This window comes from Canis lupus, chromosome 12 (genome assembly GCF_048164855.1).
Source record: "Canis lupus baileyi chromosome 12, mCanLup2.hap1, whole genome shotgun sequence".
Lineage (NCBI taxonomy): Eukaryota > Metazoa > Chordata > Mammalia > Carnivora > Canidae > Canis > Canis lupus.
The window spans coordinates 32941087-32962912 of record NC_132849.1 but is presented as its reverse complement, the minus strand read 5'-3'; the positions used below and the strand labels follow the sequence as shown (position 1 = coordinate 32962912).

At 39.9% G+C, this 21826-nt stretch overlaps 1 protein-coding gene and 1 long non-coding RNA gene across 25 annotated transcripts in view; one reads left to right on the top strand and one right to left on the bottom strand.

The window, feature by feature from the left end:
* Positions 1 to 228: 228 nt before the first annotated feature.
* Positions 229 to 21826, bottom strand: part of SLC8A1 (solute carrier family 8 member A1) — a 377788-nt gene continuing 356190 nt past the window's right edge. For all 24 annotated transcript variants that reach the window (XM_072770408.1, XM_072770413.1, XM_072770409.1 and 21 more), the window contains one exon: positions 229 to 3695. In XM_072770408.1, coding sequence (XP_072626509.1) covers positions 3319 to 3695 — 377 coding nt within the window. In that variant the 3' untranslated portion in view covers positions 229 to 3318. The remainder of the gene's footprint in view (positions 3696 to 21826) is intronic.
* LOC140601474 (uncharacterized) overlaps positions 9786 to 21826 on the top strand; it is a 37022-nt gene continuing 24981 nt past the window's right edge. Inside the window, exon 1 of the long non-coding RNA XR_012004485.1 lies at positions 9786 to 9969. This is a non-coding gene — a long non-coding RNA (uncharacterized lncRNA). The remainder of the gene's footprint in view (positions 9970 to 21826) is intronic.

Here is a 21826-nt window from a genome sequence, read left to right as displayed (position 1 = left end):
ATGTAGATAAAGTGGTACTAAAAGATGTAAAAAAAAAAACAATTAGTGAAATGGAGAAACATCCAACATTTATCCCTATACCATTGGATAGACACATATTCTGACACTGTGCTCTCTTGGGAACATTAAAAAGGAAACCTTGTATGACCAAAGAGTTGACATTTGCATGAGTTTGAATATTGGGTATCTACTTTCTTTCTTTTGGATGAGATACCAATTGCACAATAATACCTTTTTGGTCTTTATTTCTTCAAAACATGAAAACAAAAATGAAGTAGATGACAATGAGAGGAAACATTCCATACAGATTATGCTGTATCACTAGTGATTAAATCAGAAACAATTAGAAACTTTATTTGTCTGTGTCAATAATGTGTACCATTTATAAGGAACAGCACAATTAGTGCACTTCCCCCCTAAAGCTGTGCACAATACACACAAAATAAACAAAATGAAATAATTTTACACAACTACAATTATTAACAACTCTGAACAATCAGAATCATATTTTCCCTATAACATGAAACTTGAAAAAAGCAAACAAACCAAAAAGCTTTGAAATTAAAATTCAATGGCAGGAATTTCTGAAAGTCCTCTGTGAAAATTTGCTATGGGATTATTGATGTTCCAAATATGGCTAAAATTGAGTGCAAAATCTAATTTTTAGACAACTCACATCCTTTGACAATATTTACTTGGTGTTTCTAGGCTAGATTTCCATTTAGTAAATCTTAAAAAAATGGGTTAGCATGTGCCCCCAAAAGACTTAGACCATCAAATGTTGGGCCATGGCCTGCTGGGGTGAGTCTCCTGGAGATATGAGGAAACTATAGAGGTGTGGGGCATAGAAAAGTACTGCTATCCAACAAAGATAAAAACTGGGGTTAATTGGAGCATTTCAGTTATCTGGATCACCAATATATTGCCTTTCTTGGCTTACGATTGGGGGGGGGGTGTGTACGGATATATAAGAACAGCTAAGGATACATAGGATGCTTCCCTTAACCTGTGCTTTATCTCTGAGTTAAAATCTTAGATATTTGGACAACTCCATTGGTAACAATTTCAATGTGTTTATGTCAAAAGTTTTATAATCCTGTTTTTCCTTGCAAGATAAAAGTGTTTCCATTTGGCTGTGCTAACTTTTACCCATGGAAATAGCAATCACATTAGCTGTGAGCCCCCTGAGGGCAGGGATCTGGGCTGTCTTGTTCATGGTTTAGGTCCCAAGAGTAGCACAGTACCTGGCATATTGAGGAGTAACCAGCATTTAATTATTCATTCAGTCACCAAATGTTTATTAAATGATGAATGATTGTGATTACTGAGTAAAATAAGAGGAAATAACTGAACAGCTTTTTATCTCTTAAGTATCTCTGAATCAATACAGAGGGCCAGTGGTGTCTCTGGCCTGGGATTCTTTATAGATAGAGAAGTCTCTGAGACAGGACCAACGTCATTCCATTTTTCCTCATTACTGGACTCACTACTTTGGAATGTTAGGTTTATCCATGCTCTTTGGTATTTTGAAATAGAAAGAGCCATTCCTTTTCCAGGGTTAAAAACCTCCCAGTGCAATCCTCCTGGGAGACACTAATCTCATCTAATTGCTTCCTCCTTAGTCATAAGTACAGAAGATGCACTAGTAAAGGCCCATTGGTCTCCCTGGCTCCTTTCCTACTCAGGAACTACGGATACAATCAGAGGAGTCTGGGTGGTGAAATAAACAGGGCTCAAAATAGCCTTTTACATAAAAAAATAAAATGAACAAACCACTATCTACCATCTGTGCCAGACAGAGCAGAAGTGAAATAAATACTTTGGGGTTAGGGGTGTCATGAAAATGGAGGCTCTCAAAGCCCGGGGAACATCGAATCCAGCCACTGCTCTACACCTTTCTCCTTGGCCTTCCAGAATCATCAACAGGTGACTGTTTAGAGGCCTCCGGTGTATTCCACATGGCTAATTTTCCATGAAGATACTTGGTAGTTTGCCTCCTGTCCTCTCAATAGCTTTAATTTCCCAGTGAACTGTTATTGCTTCTTAGAAATGAATGTGCAGGTCCATGAACACTAAGCCATTTTCTCCTCTTATCCCTAGTAAAATCAAACTCAATAACAACACAAAAGTTACAACTCAGGTGAAAAGGAAACTCACTTATGTCTTCAATGTCCAGTCAACATTGCTGAATGGGAGAACAGTATACGCTATACTCTACTATATACAGATACGCTTATTTTGTTTTTCATCCATGCACTGTGTAACAGGTATCACAACAACATTCCCAAACAGGCACATGAAGAAGGAGCAAATGTTCAGTCATGACTGGAACAGGATTGTGCAAGCCATGAATGCTTTTGAAAATAAAACCGACGAATGATCCCAGGCAACAGCAAACATGGGACTGGGACATATCGAAGCAAATGGAAGAGGGTAATGTGCTTTTTGAATGGGATTATTCCTGTTTGCATGAGAGGTGGTGGGCAGGAGGAGGAGGGTTAGGATGAGGGCCTGGGGGTTTAGTCAGGTTGGAAAACCAGAATAAGGGCCTTGCTAATCACAGTCCAGAGCTAAAGAGATAAGAAATAAATGCTTTTGCATGTTCTTGGGAATCTAGGCACATTATTTCTGTACCTGTTGAACAAGAGTGCCAGGCATTGTATCTTTAAATATCAGACTGTATCTAGAACTACCACTTTTCCTGGCTGCATTCGAGCTCCCATGCTTCTTCCTGGAGGCAGCTTTACCTCTTCTCATGTTCCAGAGATAAGCATGAAATTTAGTGATGTAGTGAAGACATGCTTCTTCTTCCATGCCCATATCCTTTCTTAATCCAAAATAATTTTTAAAGTTTTTGGAGAGAGTAATTGTAATGATTTAAATTTTTGCCAAAAGCCCATTTGCACTTAGATTGGTCATCACCTCCCACAAGAGAAACAAAAACTTTGACTCTCCCAACAAAACAATACAAAATAAAAGTCAAACATCAGCCACCTCCCAGCCCCCACCAAAAACGAGCAGAAACAGAAAGCAAATAAAAATTTTGAACGATTTATGAACCTGGAGAGAACACAGTCCTTCTAGGCTGAGCTGCAAAGATGCCCCTGCCTCCATGCCTTGTTCAATGTGATGACGCCCCTGGGAATGGGAGGTGATGGTTTCTCACTTCAGCCCTAGTACAGAGTATGCTCTTGAAGCTGGATTCCATCAGCAGGTAAGTGAACATGACAAATGTCAGTTTCCTCTGTTCATTATACATAATATTTTATGTATATATATACGTATATATATATAAATTTACTATATCTGATTGTTCCTTTAGAAGCCTTTTATGTGGCAGTAGGCCTCCAGGGAGGAGAAGAAAATGTACAAGAGCCATAGGAGCACGAAGAGGCAGGATGTGAGGAGCTTGGCAGTCCGGGGCCCACCCAGCTCACCTCCGATCTCTGGCCTCCGCCGATACAGCAGCACCCCCACATTGATGAAAGCAAAAATGGTGAAGAGAGTGACAGAGAAAGCTAGCGTGCCAGGGGACACTTTGAACTGTTCCCCATTGGCTGCATGGTAGATGGCAGCGATGGACCAGGCCACGCCGATTCCCAGAAAGACGTTCACCGCGTTGCTGCCAGTGACGTTACCTATGGACGCGTCTGCATACTGATCCTGGGTGGCTGCCACTTTGCTTGCAAATGTGTCTGCAGAGGAAAAAAGAAAAAAGGCAGTGACACTCAATATTTTAAAGAGGTCTGTGGAGTGCTGGAAGCTTCAGCTGTGCTCTCTAGGATCAAATCCCCCAATGGAAGCCCAGTACCAGGAGAGGGTTTTGCTGTTTTCTGGAGTCCCAGTCCTGTGGCCAGAACTACAGGATCAAGACAGCAGCAGCCAAAGGTTTGGTGTTGCCTGCGTTGCTGACCAGATCATCTTGGCCAAGTTCTTTATCCACAGGTACCACAGTTCTTTGTAATATTGATCTTGCAGGGTAGCCTTTTTCAGAGTGATCATGGCCCATCAGAATCATGTAGGGGTCCTACATAAGCGTGAATTAGCACAAGGCTCCACCTGGTTGGTCTAGATCAGAATCACCAGGGCCCAGGAATCCATTTTAACAACCTCCCAAAGGATGGTAGGTTGCCAAAGTTTGTGAATGGCTGCTGGAGAATATTACTAAAAGGTTTGGTATCATTAGTTCTAGTTTATATATATAAGAAAAGTGAGGCATCAGGAAATCTCTCCAAAGATTCAGGAGCAAATCATTTGTGGAACTGAAACTAATGGAACCATAGTAATAGGTGGCATTTGCCTAGAGTCTTAGGGAGAGGAAAGCTGACTCACCTGTGTTATGGCATTAATTGTGACAACAATTTTATGTGCCAAGGATGCTTTATAGGTGAGAACACTGGGCTTAAGGACAATAAGTAATGGATGCAACATCATATAAGAAGGAAGAAGCCATTTTAGGGCTGGCACTTGGGCCTCCTGCCTTCACTATAAATGCTTTTCCATGGTGCCATCTTACCTCTCACTATGCCATGTGTACCGATGGCCATCCTCAGAGCTTTGTTCACCAATAATCCTGAGTGCATCTTTTTCTGAAGGTAGGAAAATCATGGTCCATACAAGGAATAGGACAAGAAGTGACTTATATTTTTGATACGTGGAGCATAGGGATTTCGAGCAGGTTTGAGCTAGAAGATTTCAAATCCTGCCTTCACAATTGAATGTGTGACCCCAGGCAGATTACTTGATTTCTCTGAGCCTCAATTTTTTAATCTGTGAAATGGGGATAGTGACATCCACTTCAGGGAGCTGTTAGCCTGAAATACTACATGTAAAATGCTTATCCTTCTTGGTACAAAGGAAGAGTAGCTCTTTTTGTGGTTTTGCAAAGACCATGTAAAGCAGACTAGATCAGTTTACTAAAAGTTGAGGCAGGATCCGAAATAACTCCCTTTATTAAGCATCTGGATAGAACTTGCAAGATAGTATCTTTTCTGTATAACTGTCTTATTAATAATATTAAAGTCCTTTTGGCTACCTTGGCAGTATACCGTACACAGAAGATTTATAGAAGACCTGAGTAACTGTCAGATTGGGCTCACATGTGCAGAGCCAGTAATGGCTGATATGACACTATGGCAGGGTGTTGGGTCATCTGCTCTGGTCCCCTGGAGGTTCCTGGGATGCTCTGAGTATGCGTGGCCTTGGGGGATATCTGGACTACTTTCTCCCCTCTGTGGCTATTCTGTGGCCACCATCATCTTCCCATAAATCCCCAATGGGGATGATACATAGAGCATGTAAGCTTACATCAGCCTGTAGGTCTTTGTGCTTCACTCTGGCAAGTCAGTTATTTAGGCTGCTCAGAGGATACTGCAGAAGCAATATCCCTTTCTTTTTAAAAGGAAGTCAGTCAACAGGGAGGACCTCATCTCATTAATCCTGACCTCTGTGGTGGAAAGCAGTTTTTACTTACTGTTCTATAATTAAACTAAGGCAAACACTCTCTACTCTGTACCAGGCACTGTCCGACACACATTACACATGTGTTCTCATTCAACCCTCTTATCAGCTTTAAAGATGTGGCTGTTCCTCTTCTATGATTTGGGAATGCCTCTTGGACAGGTCGCTAGAACACGGATTTTTAAAACAAACTGATTCAATGTCCGAGCCCATTCTCAGCCCACACCACCCAGCCACTCCCAGGAAAGATTAAAGTCTTCCTTTCCTCATTTCAGATTGCCCTGTTCCTTCCACTCGGAAACTCCGAAACAGGTTCTTGCAGAATGCTCTTTCCTGTCTCAGAGCAAAGACTGCAGAAGGGGTAGGCAGTTTGCCCACCTACCCTCCTGGATGCATGCTGCTTTGTGCATTCAGATCACACATGGCATTGAGGACTATCGTGGAAGCTAGTGAGTAAAAGCCAAGCAGGACAAATCTTAATGGTCTCTTGCACTTCGTTGTTAAGAGTTATTAGGAGCAGCAGCAACAGCCTCAGGAAAAAAAGTGGAGTCGTTTTGCTTTTCTTTTTCAATCAAGGACAGACAGCTAGCTGAGCAAGGAAAGTAAAGGAGAGAGGTGGAAGGCAGGAGTTTGCAGTTTATAGTTCAGCTGCTGCTGAGGAACACCTGAGAGGCTATTCTGTGCTGACATGGCTGCTGGCACCAGCTGGCGGTGAACAGATGGCCGTGTTAGGCTGGGCCGTCCAGGCCGTCCAGGAAAATACATTTCCTCCCCACGCTGCTGGGGCAGGTGACCTGGCGCTGGTCCACACCTGCTTATCTCCCCTGGCATGTGGTACATGGCACACTGGACTTCCTGGGTGCCCCCTCTCCACCTCTAAGACTTTCTGGAGGTTTCTGCTGTTGTGCCTGAAGTAAATGAGGCATAAATCAAAGATTCCTGGGACCAAGGACCCTGAACACCCAAACCAGTCCTTCTGCCTGAAATGCAGGGCACACCTGGGTCTGCAGGGGTGTCTCCCTTTCTTGTTTTTCAATAGCCTATTGTGCATATTGAATGGGAATCCTTGTAATAACAGGCTCCTGTTTTCAAATGCCTCTCTCTGGATTCCCTGCAAAATTAGTAGCCAAAGTAACTAGCTTGTCACATAAATGAAACCTGTTTGGGGCTTTTTTGAGTCTGATAGGTTTTATTTACCTGGGTTACACATCAGGCCTTTTGTCTGGTTTAATTTGAAAGCTATATAAAAATTATAGGTATATGCAAATCCAAATCATTAACCTTAGCTCCAGCAGAGACAGCTCTGTTTTCCAAATAAAGTATGATGGCATCTCCCCAAATTACCTTCTATCACTGCTTTGCTGCCTAGTGCAAAGAGCGACACATCGCACACCATATGTTAGGAGCTGCCAAGCCTTACCCTGAACACTGAGCCCATAACCTGTTTACAGTTGAACAAGGCAAAAGCCACTCATATACCACTCCCCAAAGTAAAATCCAAGAAATAACTACTGCTGTGGTCTCAGAGGGGTTGTAATCATATTCAGAACTTGGCCCATTAAAGTAACATATACAAGTCAGATTTCCCATGTGATTGGCACAAATAAGACATGTTGATATATATATATATATATATTCCTACATATACATCTTAGGTCAGATTTCCAGTAGGGTTTTTTGCTTTTAACTCTCATCTTGAATTCTAATAAATTTTGAATTAGTCACATAGTCTTAGACTTTTGGTTCTGCTTCCTGGTACCTATGACTATAAATCAGTAACAGGAAAGATTCAGTTGGGAGACAGTGTGGCTAGAACTAAACCATACGTCACTGAGTCAGGACATAACTGTCCTCTGCAGACCTATCTTGAGTTCACTGTGTGAAACCTTGGCCAAGTCATCTGGTCAATGTGCATAATAGGTCAGTACACTCCCCTTTCCTCCAGAAATTATTTTTACCCGAATTTTTCAAACTTTATAGCTACATGCAGAATTAAATGTCTCTTCTGTAGGGCAGCCTGGATGGCTCAGCAGCTTAGCGCCACCTTCAGCCCAGGGCCTGATCCTGGGACCCAGAATCGAGTCCCACATCAGGCTCCCTGCATGGAGCCTGCCTGTGTCTCTGCCTCTCTCTCTCTCTTTTCTCTCTCTCTCTCTCTCTTTTTTTCTCTCTCTCTCTCTGTGTCTCTCATGAATAAATAAAAATTTTAAAAAATGTCTCTTCTGTAAAAAGGATATGTATTATGTTTCTATAGGTCACACATAGGGTTTATTATCTAGAGCAAGGGTTTCATCCTAGATGATTTATTCTTGACTCTTATCATATTTTGAGGGCCAGCTGTTCAACCCTGGAGCAGTTTGTGCCCAGGAACTGACACTGACAGTGATTTTCATTGGAATCAAGCCTGCTTATGAGGCATGCTTGCTTCCCCAGCACCTGTGAATTACTGACAATGTAAGAGATGGACCAGGGGTACAGAGCTTCATGATGCAGTAGTGAGAGAAGCTTCATTAAGGAGACCATTTTATCTCTTCTATCTATGTGTTCTTGGGCAGGACATCACTTTTTTTAGGTTCTAGTTTCTTCATCTAAAATAAAGGATTTAGACTAGAATATCTCCATGACTGTCCCTAAGTTTATTGTTTGGGTGGTATGCAGAATACATCAAAATACTAAATTCTCATGTATGATTTTAGTGTTTCTCTTTTTTTTTTGTAGGAGTTTGAACATAGGCACCCTTCTTCATTAAAACTGATTAATGTTAATATCTTCTCATTTTTAAAGAATGGCCTAAATGAAATATTCAAAGATCCCAGGAAGATCTCTAGAGCTGAAGATACTGCCATTGATCAAATTGTGACAGTATTTATGAAATTAAACCATACTGCACAGACACTTACCTTTTCCAAATAGGTAAATGTTTGCAAAATTATTTACTCGAAGTTACTTTGACCAGTCATCCATTTATATGAGTAAAGCTTTGGTATAAATGGTGGCATTGACAACTGTTGCAAACTGTGTAATGTCAAGTTTGCATACCACTGGCATGAGAAATACTGGGAAAGCCAGGTAAAAAGATCTGGAGCTCCACCCTCAACCCACCTAATCAGACTCTCTGATGTAAGGACACAGGAATATGCATTTTAACAAGTGCCTCAGGTTATTCTTCCTTACACCAATATTTAAGAACTATGGCTCTAAGCCATGGAAATGGCTATTGCTCCAAATGCCCACAGTGTGGGGGGCCTTGCTGAAAGAGATAGAAGTTTCAGCTTGGGGGAAGCAGCTAATTTCTCTTAGAAACAGTGATGCCCTCAGATAGAGGGGTTATTTTATTCACAGAACCATTTGGGTGGGCTTGGTGGAGGGACTGGGGCTGCTTAACTCTAATGTTCACCCACTCTCAAGACATGGTATGCTCTTATTACTATTTTTTAAAGATTTGTTTATTTTAGGGAGCGTGAGAGAATGAATAAGTGGGGAGAGGGGCAGAGGGAGAGAATTTTCAAGCAGACTCCCTGCTGAGTGCAGAGCCGGTGGGCTCAATGCCAGGACCCATGAGATGATGATCTGAGCTGAAACCAAGAGTTGGACACTCAGCTGACTGAGCCACTCAGGCGCCATAATGCTCTTATTATCTTTAAACCTTAATCCAGCATAGATGCTATGAAAGGCCAAAGGAGGAGGGAAATGTACTTTAGTTGAATTCTGGCTCTGTCACTTGCCAGGTAAGCAGCTTACCTACTTCATTTTTGAAGAAAATGAAGTCTTGACAGAAATGTGTTAAGATGAATCGCACTCAGATTAGGGTCTGGCAACTAATGAGGGTTCAGTATTATTAGCTATTTTTATAAAACAACAGCACCAGATCCCAAGAGAATGAATAAATGGTAAGGAATTCTGACTTAATGTGTTAATTCTCAACTTTTAGGGAGTCGGAACATCCTTTAAAGCCTGACTTAATGATCCTATGCATTTAAAAATGTGATAAAGCATAAAATTATTAAAAATCAAAGACTTTTTTTTTTATTTTGAAAATTCCACATAACCTAAGTCATAAAATGACATTGGATGTTCTGGTTTTTAAGGCAGGCATCTCTGCTGAAATAATGCTCATATTCCTCTCTCACATTCCTCTATGCACGTTTTTCTCTTGCTCTTTCAGAATTCAAATGGAAAGAGTTTATGTACTAATTCTGTCACTGAGGACTTTGAACAAGGTTTTGTCTTTAGTTGTGACATTTACCCAAGTAAATACAAAAACCACACTGCCTCATGCATTCCACTGGTTCATCTCAAAAGAATCCTTATTTGACTTCCAGGCAAAGTTCAAGAGATCAAGGAATTGCTGATGTTTGATTGATTAATGGCCAGTCAGGAGTTGTAAAAACAGAAAAAGGGGAAAAACACTTAAATGAGATTTCTGCCCATAAAAGCTGCTCCTGAAAAAGAGAAGAAAAGAGATGGAGATGGTGACATGACCTATTTTTAGAAGAGAAGAAAACAGAGGTAAGTAAAAAGCTCCAGAGGACTCGTGTTGGCAGATCAGAACACCTGCTTCTAGGCATTTTATCCCCAACTGCAAATCAGAAGCACCAGGGCAACCTCTGAAAAATACCAGCTTTCTAGCCCTACTCGAGTTTCTGCTTAATTGGTCTGGACACCGGTAATTTTTTTTAAAAATTGTATTTATTTATTTATTTTAGAGGGTGTGGGGGTTGCTGAAGGGGAAAGAATCCTAAGCAGGCTCCAAACCCACTGCAGAGCCCCACATGGGGCTTAATCCCACAACCCTGAGACCATGACCTGAGCTGGAATCAAGAGTCAGACGCTGAACAACTGAGCCACCCAGGTGCCCCTGGACACCAGTAGTTTTTTTAAAGCTTCCCCAACTAGATTGAGATACACTAACCATTTGGAGCCTTTGTCTCTTTGTCTGTGGAAGGACAATGGCATGTCTTGCACATTAGCCTGGATAACATATGGAAGAGCTCTGACACATTTTTTTTTTGACACTATTTTTGTTTTGATATGTTAACTTGCATGTTTGTACTTTGCAAGGGTACCCCGGGACTTTACTTCCCTGTTATGTATTTGAAATCCTGGTAGATTTTAAATTCAAAGAAAGAGATGAATTCTAATTAAAAGAGAAAAATAATAGAGGTTTATTTTCCTGGGAACATAAAGCAGAGAAGAGAACACAAACCAACAGTGCCATTTGATCTGTATTCCAAAATGCAATTTGATCCATGTTTTCAAAAGAAAATGATAATACTCCACTTTTAAATACATCCATAATGGGACACTTTTTCAGTTTGATGATCATGAACATCCAAGAGAGGATCCAAGGTTCCTCTTCTTTGTTCAAACCTCTAGCTTCATGAAGTTTGCCAAAATTTTCTAAAATCCCTGGTTCTAGATCTTTGAGGTCAATAAAGACATTTGAGTCTCTTGAAGAACTCTTAAAAGTTTGTCTGGAATGGGGCTTATTCTATTCACTCCATCACTCTCCCCACTCCCACTCTTGACCCTGAAAAAAGCCCTAAGCCAACTAGCTGGGTATGAAGCAAAGAAGTGGTATTCTGACCTGGTTGTCCCTTGAGGCTTGTATTAACATGGTTCAGGAATGGACTAGATTCTATATGGTAAGGAGGTTTGGTACTTTCACTTTGGGAGTCCTGCTTGTTTACGTCCCCCAATAAAAAGGTTTATGCAGATTATAGTGGTGGAATTTCCAGCGTGTGCCTGATAAACTAAAGGGTACAGGGCTGTCTGTCTTGAGAGAAATCTCCTGTCTCTTGGTCAAGTGGTGAACAGGCTAGCTTGGTGATGACCATAATATTGCACAGTTCCCAGTGGGTTCATGTGAATCAATGATTCTGCTTGGCATTGAGATACTTATTAAGCTGAAGTCACTGTAAGTAGTTCATTTGGTCACCTGGTTTCATGTTACTCTGTGGTTAACCACTGTCATTATGGAAGAACGCCAATCCTGATTACTGTGGACTGCATAATCTCTCTAGTTATAGCAGTGAGTAGTAAGGAGCCTTTAGTTTATAGTACTAAAGGAGCCTTTAGTAAGTAAGCTAAAGAATAAGACTTGGTCCTAGTCCCATTTGCCATACACTGGCAGTGTGGCCTTGGGATAACCTCTCTTCAAGCCTCTGATATCTGTAAAATAGGGAAAATAAGAGTCCCAATTTATATAGCCATAAAGATGATCAGAAATATTACAAACAGCTTAGCATGGTATCTGAAATTTAGTAGGTACACAGCAAATACTATTATATTTCAGAATTCTTTGTTCTGATGATAACCAAGGAAATGTTAATGATATTAAAATCTTTCATTATGACTTCCTTCAGCTAGGTGATTTAAGTTTCATAGAAATTATGTAGAATTTTGGGAGAATGTGTGTCTGTGTTTGATGTCCAGCAATAATGGTGGTGATAAGGGCAATAGTAGATAACATTTATGAGTTTCCTAGGTGAGGCTCTATACATAGCTTCTCATTTTATCTACAAAACAACCATATGAAGTAGGAACCTTTATTATCTTCATTTGGTAGATGAAAAAACTGAATCCCTGAGTAGAAGGGATTTGTCCAAAGTTATATAGCCAGTAAGAAGTGTAACTAGGATTCAGACCAAATGAATGTGATCCTAGCTAGGTTCTCAACCACAGATCTATGATGGGTTTTTTGTTTGTTTTGTTTTAGATTTATTTTTTAAAGAGAGAGAGCATGAGCACAAGGAAGGGTAGAAGGAGAGAGAGAATCTCAAGCAGACTCCATGCTGAGCACAGAGCAAGCTCTGACCTCAAGATCATGACCTCAGCCAAAACCAAGAGTCAGATGCTCAAATGACTGAGCCACTCATGGGATTTTGACCTTAAGCACGAGAGCATGGGTATTAACAAGGACTAAATAACTAACATATCTGAAATTTGAAAATGGACAAAAAGTTCAAAGAAAACAATCCAGAAACTTCATCATGTTTACCTCTGGCTATAACTACACAATATTAAAACAGCTGATCAGTTGAAAGAAAAGGATTAAAATTGTTCTACAGAGAAACATCAACCTGACTCCTTTAGGAAAATATTTGCATGGGTCAGAAACAAATTAAGAGGGGACTATTTTCATGGATGCCCCTTCATTCACTTAGAACAATATTAGAGATTACTGACAAAGTAATTTTTTCAATTCCTTAAGTTCTTGGCTTCTCTTGGTTATTACACTTACACGGTTATTACACTGTCTTTCTATTACATAAAAATAGGCTTGAAAGAACCTACTTGATATTTTCAATTTTGAGCCATAATTCTATTTTATAATAAGCCTTTATTTATTTTTTTTAAGATTTATTTATTTGAGAGAGACAGACAGAGTGAGTGGGGGAAGGGGTAGAGGGAGAGAATATCGAAGCAGACTCCCACTGAGCATGCAGCCTGACTCAGGGCTGATCTCACAAAGTTTGAGATCAGGACCTAAGCTGAAACCAAGAGTTGGGTGTCTAATAGACTAATCCACCCAGGTGCCCCTATAATGATCCTTTATTTTATTAATACTAAATCCATGAGGGTAAAACATTGTTGTGATTTAGTCAAGCAACATTTTGGTAATTTTCAAAAGTTTGCAAAAAGGGGGCAGGTTTGGGGGTAAAACAAATATCTGACTGTCATCTTCCCAAGCCAGTTAGTTATTAGATACAACTGGAACTCCTTGCCTCAAACACTGTCCGGGGCTGCCCTGCATGAAACAGCATCCCTCCAGCTCACTTCTCCCTTCCTTCATGATAATCTCTCTCTTTACCTCAACCCTCCTAGCCTTTGAAGTCTGGATCATTCTTCTATACTTTGCTCTATTTCTGGAACATCCATCTCCTATTTGAATCTTTTCAAGTCCTACTTTAGAGATACTAAAGCCACAGGTGCCCCAAGTCTTGCTAGAACTAGAGGCAGCTGAGTGGGACCTGATAGAAAGACTGTACTATAACTTGGAGAAAACAGAAACCCTCACTCTTACTTCCAGGTAGCCTTAATAGGTTCAAAGAAATCTTCCCTGTCAGTTGGGCTATATTAGTATAATTCAAAGTCTACAGATCTGAAAAATACACTGAAGACACCCAACATGTGGCTTTGTCCTGTGGATATTTACCCAATTATTTATTATCCACAGACCTTCTCTTTTTGAAAGAGGTTGCTTTGTGCGTTATGCATTCAGGAAAGCCTGAATACTATTAAAAGTAGGCAAACAGAGGGAACTCAATAAATAAAAATTGTCACTGCATACAACTTCAACCCAGCCCTGGAGGCAGCAGGTGCTCCTTAACAGGTGGAAGTTGAGGGAGTTCTGGAAAGTTGTGATAATTCTCTTCTTTCTGCTCCTACTTTGCCTCGACATGGTGTAAATTTTTTTTTTCCATTAGCTTATTCCTATGGATTAATTATATGGTCCCAAAAGGCATATGTGTCTATCAAAATTCTTAAAAATCCATAAAATCTTTGATCCAGCAATTTTATTACTAGGGGTTTAGAAGTAATTCTGCAAGTGTGAAAGCTTATGTATGGGGGTGGTCAGTGCAGAGTTTTTATGTTAGAGAAAAATTAGAAACCTATCATTTCTGGTAAAATTACAGCTTTAATGTGCAACTGTTAAATTATAATTAAAGGTACAATAACAAAGTAAAACTACTTTCACTACTAAGTGAAAAAGTTCTGTAACTAAGCCTAATATAAGCCCATTAAAAAGTGTGGGTTATATATATGTTTGTATATATGTTTTTGTGCGATTTATTTAAATGTCCCAGGAATTTAAAATGATATATATATATATACAATAATGCAAATGTATGGTGGGATTGCTGGATGATTTTTTGTTCTGTGCTTATTAATATTTCCCAATTTATTTACAAAGGGAATGTGTTTAGGACTAATCTACATTTTTAAAAGTTTCCTCTAAATAATAGAGTCTGTATGGAAAGGGATAGAAGGTTTATTTTCAGCCTTTTCTGGTCCTTTCAGGGGTCAGGGCTATGGTAGTGGGATCCTAAGAGGGAAGGTATACATACTATACACAGAGCAGGTGCATTTCAATGGGCATCAGCATGAGGAGGAGTGGAAGTGATGATAAAGGGATTTCCTGGCCATCAGGGGCTAGCCTGGAGTTCAGAGTCAAGAGGTGCCCAGGACAGGCCATAAAGTGGCACAAGAATTCTGAAAACGAACTTCACCCATTATAAAAGTTTTCTGAGGACCAGCTGTGAAAGGAAGAGATGTGTGGGTCTTTGTTTCCTTCCAACCATTCCTGTCGGGCAATGATGGACTATAGAGCAAGGCCAAAATCCTCTCAATTTTTGTATTTGTGTTACAGCAACATTATATTGTATTTACTAATAGAATATTCCATTGATTTCAACCCACAGAATTACTTTGCATATTCATTTGTTAAGAGCTCTGTCCCCTTGAGATTTCTGGGAAGGGATATAATACCCAAGTGCTCATTTGTATGTGAGCTCTTCAAAGAGATGTAATTTGTAATGCAGAGACTAGAAAGTAAGGTGTAGAGCTATATCCAAACTGCTAAGGATACATGATGAGGCTGAAATCTAATGTCAAGTTCTGTCCTTGTCTCTCTCCCAGGCACCTAGTATAGTTCTTGGTAGATACTTTTAAAATGTCTTTTGACAAAAATTTCTTAATTTTACATTTTAGAATTTTCAGAGCACTTCCAGAGATGTTATACTATTTGCTCTTTCTGACAATTCAGAGCAGGGGGAGCAGCTACCATCAGCCCTGCTCTTTTCAGAGGAGAAAGCTGAAACTCTCTAGGAGTCAGATGGAATGTGAATGCAGGGATGGGCTTAGAATTCACATTCTGTGAATCCTGGTGCCCAGGTCCTCCTACTGCAAGCTCGTTTCCAGTATCCTTCATTAATCCTGCTCTCAACAGATATTATCCCATGCTCTGAATCTGATAACACATCTAGATTGCCTAACTTCTAGGGCTGCTGTGGATATCAAAGAGATAAATTATACAAATATACTTTTTAAACAATGAAGCTATGCAAATGTGGCTACTGTTGAAACACTTCGTGTTAAATGCAAATGCTCTACTCTTATGAAATCACCATGAATCACTAAGGCCTTTATGTGGATCATTTGTTGGATATTCCAAAATAATAACTAACATGGAACATTTATAAGGGGAGGGGAAGAAGTGCTGGGGAGAAAAACCCAGTGCAATTGGGTACTGTCCCATAAGAACAGATGTGGTAGTGATAAAAGAGTTGCAGCTGCCCAGAGAATCAAACCACCAAAATAATTCAAAGTAGTTATTTAAAGGAATAAGCCAGGAAAAAGTAACACCTTTTCATAATTTCTAAGATTAGAACTGCCTGGATAAATTTGCAGGGGGGATAATCAGACCTTTGAGTGAGTAGGCAATTTGCCAAAGGTTAGTGGCCTAAGGAGTCCTACCACCCTACTAGAATACTCCTCCATGTGTATAGAACATATGTATTCTTGATTTCAGGATTCCATGACCTTGTTTTATTTTCTTCTCAACAATGTTCATCCTCACTACTGTCTGACACTTTATCCTATTTTTGTGAAGTATCTGTTTTCTTCCACTGGAGTATGAACTTTGTGGGATTCAACATCTGTCTTGTTTATCGCCCTGTATCTACTGTGTTAAACAGGGCCTTCTACTTAGTGTGTACTCACTAAATACTTGTAGAATCAACGAATGAAAATGAGTATAGAATGGTTCTGAATCTATGCCATGCCCCTGTATCCTACTTCTTTCTTTCATTTAATGTTTAACAAAATGGTATTAATCTCCTTTTTAATGCCTGATGACTAGTGCAGAGAGAAGACCACTTGAATATTTAATGATCGAGAATGCCACATTGTCTCACTCAGTTTGCACATCCTAGCTACTGGCATCATCTGTCAGAACATAGCCCTTTATTTTGAAGATTATTTTTCACTAACATCCTACTGTGGACTTAGGTGTAGAAATTGTATAAGAAAGGGTTTAATCCATATACTAAGGACAAGAATACTTGATACCTAAGTTACTGATGTCAGGTTCTTCTAGATGGTTTGACCCTTTTCTCCCTAAATGTGAGACTCTAGAAGTACAGACAAAAGGACAAGTAGCACCTGACCCACTTCTAATTCAGCCTCACCCTGAGTGTTGACCTCTCTCTGAGCAGCCATGTGGTCCTCTAGTTTGACAATTGGGTTAGTTTAGGGGTTTTGGCTTGCCAAATTTCAGCTGTCTAAAGCATCATCATACATAGAATCCTTCCGAGGATGTCTTTATGATCTTTTTGCACATTTGTGGGGTTTTGTTTTGTTTTACAACTGTAACCCAGGAATGAAATGGTATAATTAGTTCTCTGCTGGGTCCATTTGCAGACCCCACTGGGGATCATTTCAGTTTGGAACTGCAGCTAGTCTTGCTTGTTGTCTCAACCCATGATTTTTTATAGTGATAACCTAATAATAGCTTACAATTTATGGAGGACCATGTCAAAAAAGCCCCCTGGGCTCCAGAGGGCGGAGGAAGGGAGAAAGAAAACAAACACAACACATAATTTCCTGATTGTCAGTAATAGAACCAAAGCAAGCTATTTTCTCCTTAGCACAAAATATAGGATTTATACGTGCTGAGCTAAACAAAGTTTATCAGATATGGTCACCTATAGATTTGGCATTTCTGGGTCATGTGCCGGGAAGAGTGAAGAATATAAGGCATTTTATGGATTTAAATCCTTTTCTAGAATGAAGCAGAATATAAAGTAATAATATATAGTTTATGTTTCATTCCTGGGAAAAGGCAGGATGTGGGGTCTGTGTGCCAAGGAGCATTGATGGCATTCCAGCTGGCTTTGTGCATAAATGCCAAGTACCATGATTTCATGTCTATAATATGCACTATCCCCAACAGACATTAAAATGCTTTTACAGTCACATGTAAGATTTACTTTTTAAATTGAATACCATTTTATTTGCCTTCTCGTCTAAAAATACCAATGGGCTTTAAATTCATTTTGCTGTTCATGCAGTGCCCATGACATGGCAATTAAGTTCTGCTTTTTTATGACACACTTTTTTTTTTTTTTTACTTTTGAATTTAGTAATATGTCATTCTGTGTGTAGGGAGACAATGCACATGGCCTCTGTTCAAGGCCTTGGTCTCTACTCTCTTCCTAATGGATCCAGGGGCCAATGACAAATATCTACTGGGTTACAGGCTGGGGCCAGGGATAAGAGTAAGAAGCTGAATTCATGAGAGCTGCCTCCTTAGCATTGTGTTATGATTACCTGACTATAATTGTCTAAGGATATTTAGGCTCTATAGATCATTAGACATGGTGTTACCCCAAGATTCATAGTGCTAATTCCAAATACCATTGTGCAATATTTTCCCCTAGCGGTTTTGAATATACGAGCCAAGGTTACTGTTGGGGGAAGGATAGTGGGATTGTTTTAAGGGATGCACAAATTCACATATGCACAAAGCAATGAAGATCAAAAATATCTTACACTTGTAGTTTGCAAATGTCCATAGAGATTTTGTGGTGAACAAAACAAAAATTATGTTAAAATCTTACAGACTCTGAGATGAATTCCTAAATTCTGTGTTACTAAAATACAGTTACTATCGTGGAGAGAATCCATGCCATATTTGTATTAAAATTGATACTTGTGAAATGTTGAAAAAAAGACAAATCTGTGGGTTAGAAAGTTACATTAGTGGCTGCCTAGGGCAGGAGGAAGAAGTGGGGATTAACTGTCAGTAGCTATGAGGGATCTTATAGGGGTGATGAAATGTTCTAAAACTGGTTAGGGTAGTGGTGGCAGGGCATTGTAGATTTGCTAAAAAAAAATCACTGAACTTTCTCCTTCAAGGAGTGACATTTCTGGTATAAAAATTATGTCTCAATAAAGTTGTTAAAAAATGCAGCCTGAGGCCTGAATTTGAAAGAAAAAAACGCAAAACAGTGGTTCTTGACATTTTTCATTTTCATTATCTTCTTTTCAAGTATGAGTAGGGAGAAATTTGAAAGTTACCACCTCAACATTGTTTACAAGTCACTTGTAAGAGACTCATACTTTTGTTAATCCCTTTGGAGCCAACAGCCTACAGCCTTCAGGACACTTGAAGTTTGCTCCCTTTTGGGATGTCCTTTGAGACTAAAAAGGAGAGGAAATTTATATTCATTCACATTGCACATTCCTAAAACCAGCTCTCTGAGCACACAGTCACATACACACACGTACACACCCCTGAGCAGGGTGATGTTTCTGCCAATGTCCTTGCTTTGGCTGACCTAGACTATGTAAAAAGGCCCAGATAAGACCAAGATGAGGTATTTTTAGCTCCCCTTCTTTAACACTGGGATTTTTATGGGACTGAGTGAAGGTGGCTGGTGTGGGCTTGAGGCACTAATCTAAAGACAGTGGCGTTTGGGACTGGGCATGACGCATGGTGAATTCTCAGCTCCCTGGACCACCTCCGGGTAGGTGACATCACTGTGAGCATCTCGGTCCTCCTCCAGCCTCATCCTCCACGCCAGGTGGCCATGCAGTGCTGCCCCTTGGGACCAATCAAGGATTGAAACTGCTAGCAAAAAAACTTAAAAGTACTAAATACAACCTCTTCCTTGGGCCCTAAGAATAAAGGATGCAAATGGTTTTGAAATGGGTCTTTCCCAGATTTTTACAAGATGCTTTGAGTCTGCTGCATTTTGTGTTACCCAGTGTTTTGTAGTGTAGGATAACAGGCAGTTCTTGTGCCATTTATGGAGCAGGTCTTGTGAAATCTGGTATCTAGCCTTCCTTTGTTTGGCTCTGTCCTTATAAACGTTTGCTTTTGTAAGCTGCTTTCAATTCCTTTGAGTTGAAAGGTGAAAAAAACCTATTTGCAAGAAAGTGTGCTGAAACATACTGAGTGTTTTACCTCCAGCTATCTGGTCTCTGGCATAAGGTTGAGATAAGGTCCCGTGGAAAGCCCTCTGAGGAATTAGGGCTGCCTGGTGCTGCACTCTGGCTGTATTCCAGGGTGGCTCTGCCTCTTGGCCTGACTACGATCAGAGGACCCATTTTCAGCAGCACTGACCTTTCTTAGTGGCAAAGAAACTGACTGCTTATTAGGGTATCTGGAAATGAAATACACCTGCCCTTTAGGATCCTCTTGGGGGAACCGACATTAAAGCCACAGGGGAATCTTGATGCAGAGTAAAGCAATTCTGTTTTCATTCCCATTTAAACTGATGTGAAATGTTAATCATCCAATTAAATATGTATACACACTGTAGCTATGGCACTTCCTTATCAACCCGGGGCCGAGTTGAAATGCCAATGTGCAGAGTATAAAGCTCAGAGAGAGTAAAATGCAGGAGACAGGAACACAATTGGGAATGTCCACCTCACCAGAGTTCCTAGCATAGGACCATAATGAAGATAGGCTTGGTTTGCTCTTTTTACTTGCTGTGATAGTGCTGAGCTAAACACTGGCAGGCCTAAACCCATTCACCAGTACATTGAAGAAGAAAAGAAGAGATCTAACATTTTTTTTTTTGAGCATCAGTTATATGCTGGGCCCTTGCTGGGTACTTGGTAAGGGTGTTTTCTTCGTGTCATCGTCACTGTAACTCTGAGAGATTTTCATGTCCTCGTTATTCAGGTTAAGGAACTAAACCTGAAAGCAATTTGCCTCTAGGGGTGCCCTACATCTTGGAAGTGGTATGAATGGGTTTGAACTCCTGTCTATCTGACTCTAAAGTTCATGTTCTTTTATACCTCCTTGTGGATGTCCATTAATACTGCACTAAGAGAAGATTTTGCATAATTTTTATGATACTGAGAGTGTTAACCAGTTCATCCGTGAGCCCAGAAATGAGAACACTAAATTTATCTCAAGTTGGATGGAGGGAGAGGAAATGATTGCATCAATCTGAATCCTTGTTTTTCTCCAGGCCAAACCGGATGGCTCTGGGATTTCAGAATGGCTGGATACAACTTACCCTGAAAAAAATATCTGATTTGTATGGGGTGCTGTGTTTCCCTTTGACCCCATCTCTGTTGTTAAGTAAGGGGGAGGCTGAGTGTGTTACTGGTAGATGCCTTGGACAGTTAGCTCTAGTGGTCGTACTCCCAGACTCCTACTTCTACTCAGAAATTTAGAAGACTGGGCTTGATATCCAGAGTTCTCAGTAAGTCTTTGAAAATATGACTGCCGAGAGAACATCCCCCATACGTCCTTCTTGGTTCCCACTGACCCCAGTACCTCGCCAGCCGTGTATCACAGGAATCTCTGATCTTAGCCCAGAATGACCAAACCTCCTTTTGTGGTCAGTTCCATTAGCAACATATGGCTGTGCCGATGTGGATTATCTTGTATTTTTATTTTTTTGCCAGCTAGGTCAGAGCTGAAAATGTTTAAAAGGGTTTCCAGTGGTTTTAGTGTTTAAAATTTTACAACGTAGGAAATGCTAAGTGTTTATGGGTATAGAAATAGGCCTTTATCATTTCTGAATTTTTTTGAAGCATGTACTCTTCTGCTTTCCATGCCAGAGGGAATGATGATAGTACCTGACCTCAAAGAGCTCGAATATAATTCTGCTGCTACATGTTTTAAATTGGGAAATACTAAATTAAAGCCAAAGAAAGAAGTAATTTCCCTCCAATCATAATATATGTGGGAAAGAATGCATAGAATGCTTACTTTAAAAATGAATCCAAGGTGGAATGATAGAGTGGTTGAGCACCAGATTATAATGGAGACACAATTTATCATTGATTTTAACTGGAACTGAATATGAGCAAATCATTTATTCTTTTTTGAGCCTTAATTTCCAGCTTACTCTCTTGTTCTGATAAAGTGACTTTTAGACAGGACCACCACTATATACATCCATGGGTATGGTACCCCATACATCTCTAGGGATGTCATTTAGATTACGATGATCCCTTGAGATTGCAGTATACAACCTGCACAACCATACAAGTTACCTTAGGATCCACTGGGAATTAAAATAGCAAGACACAATAAATTGTAATGTACTATTACCCAAGTATACAGTATTTTTATTTTTAGAGTTACTAGAAGTTAGGAAACTAAAAATCCATAGTGAGTAGTTTTTTTCTGTAAAAACAATGTTTTCCAGCACAATGTCAAATGGTAAAAAATAAAACTCATTTTTAGGTGAAGGGGCTAACGGACAAAAAATAAACCTCAGAGGAGACAAAATCACTTTGTACCACTTACTGATATAACCTAAGTAAGACAATAGATACTGTAAATACAGTGGGCATGCCTAGCACATAGTGGAGCTACATGACAAATATTTTA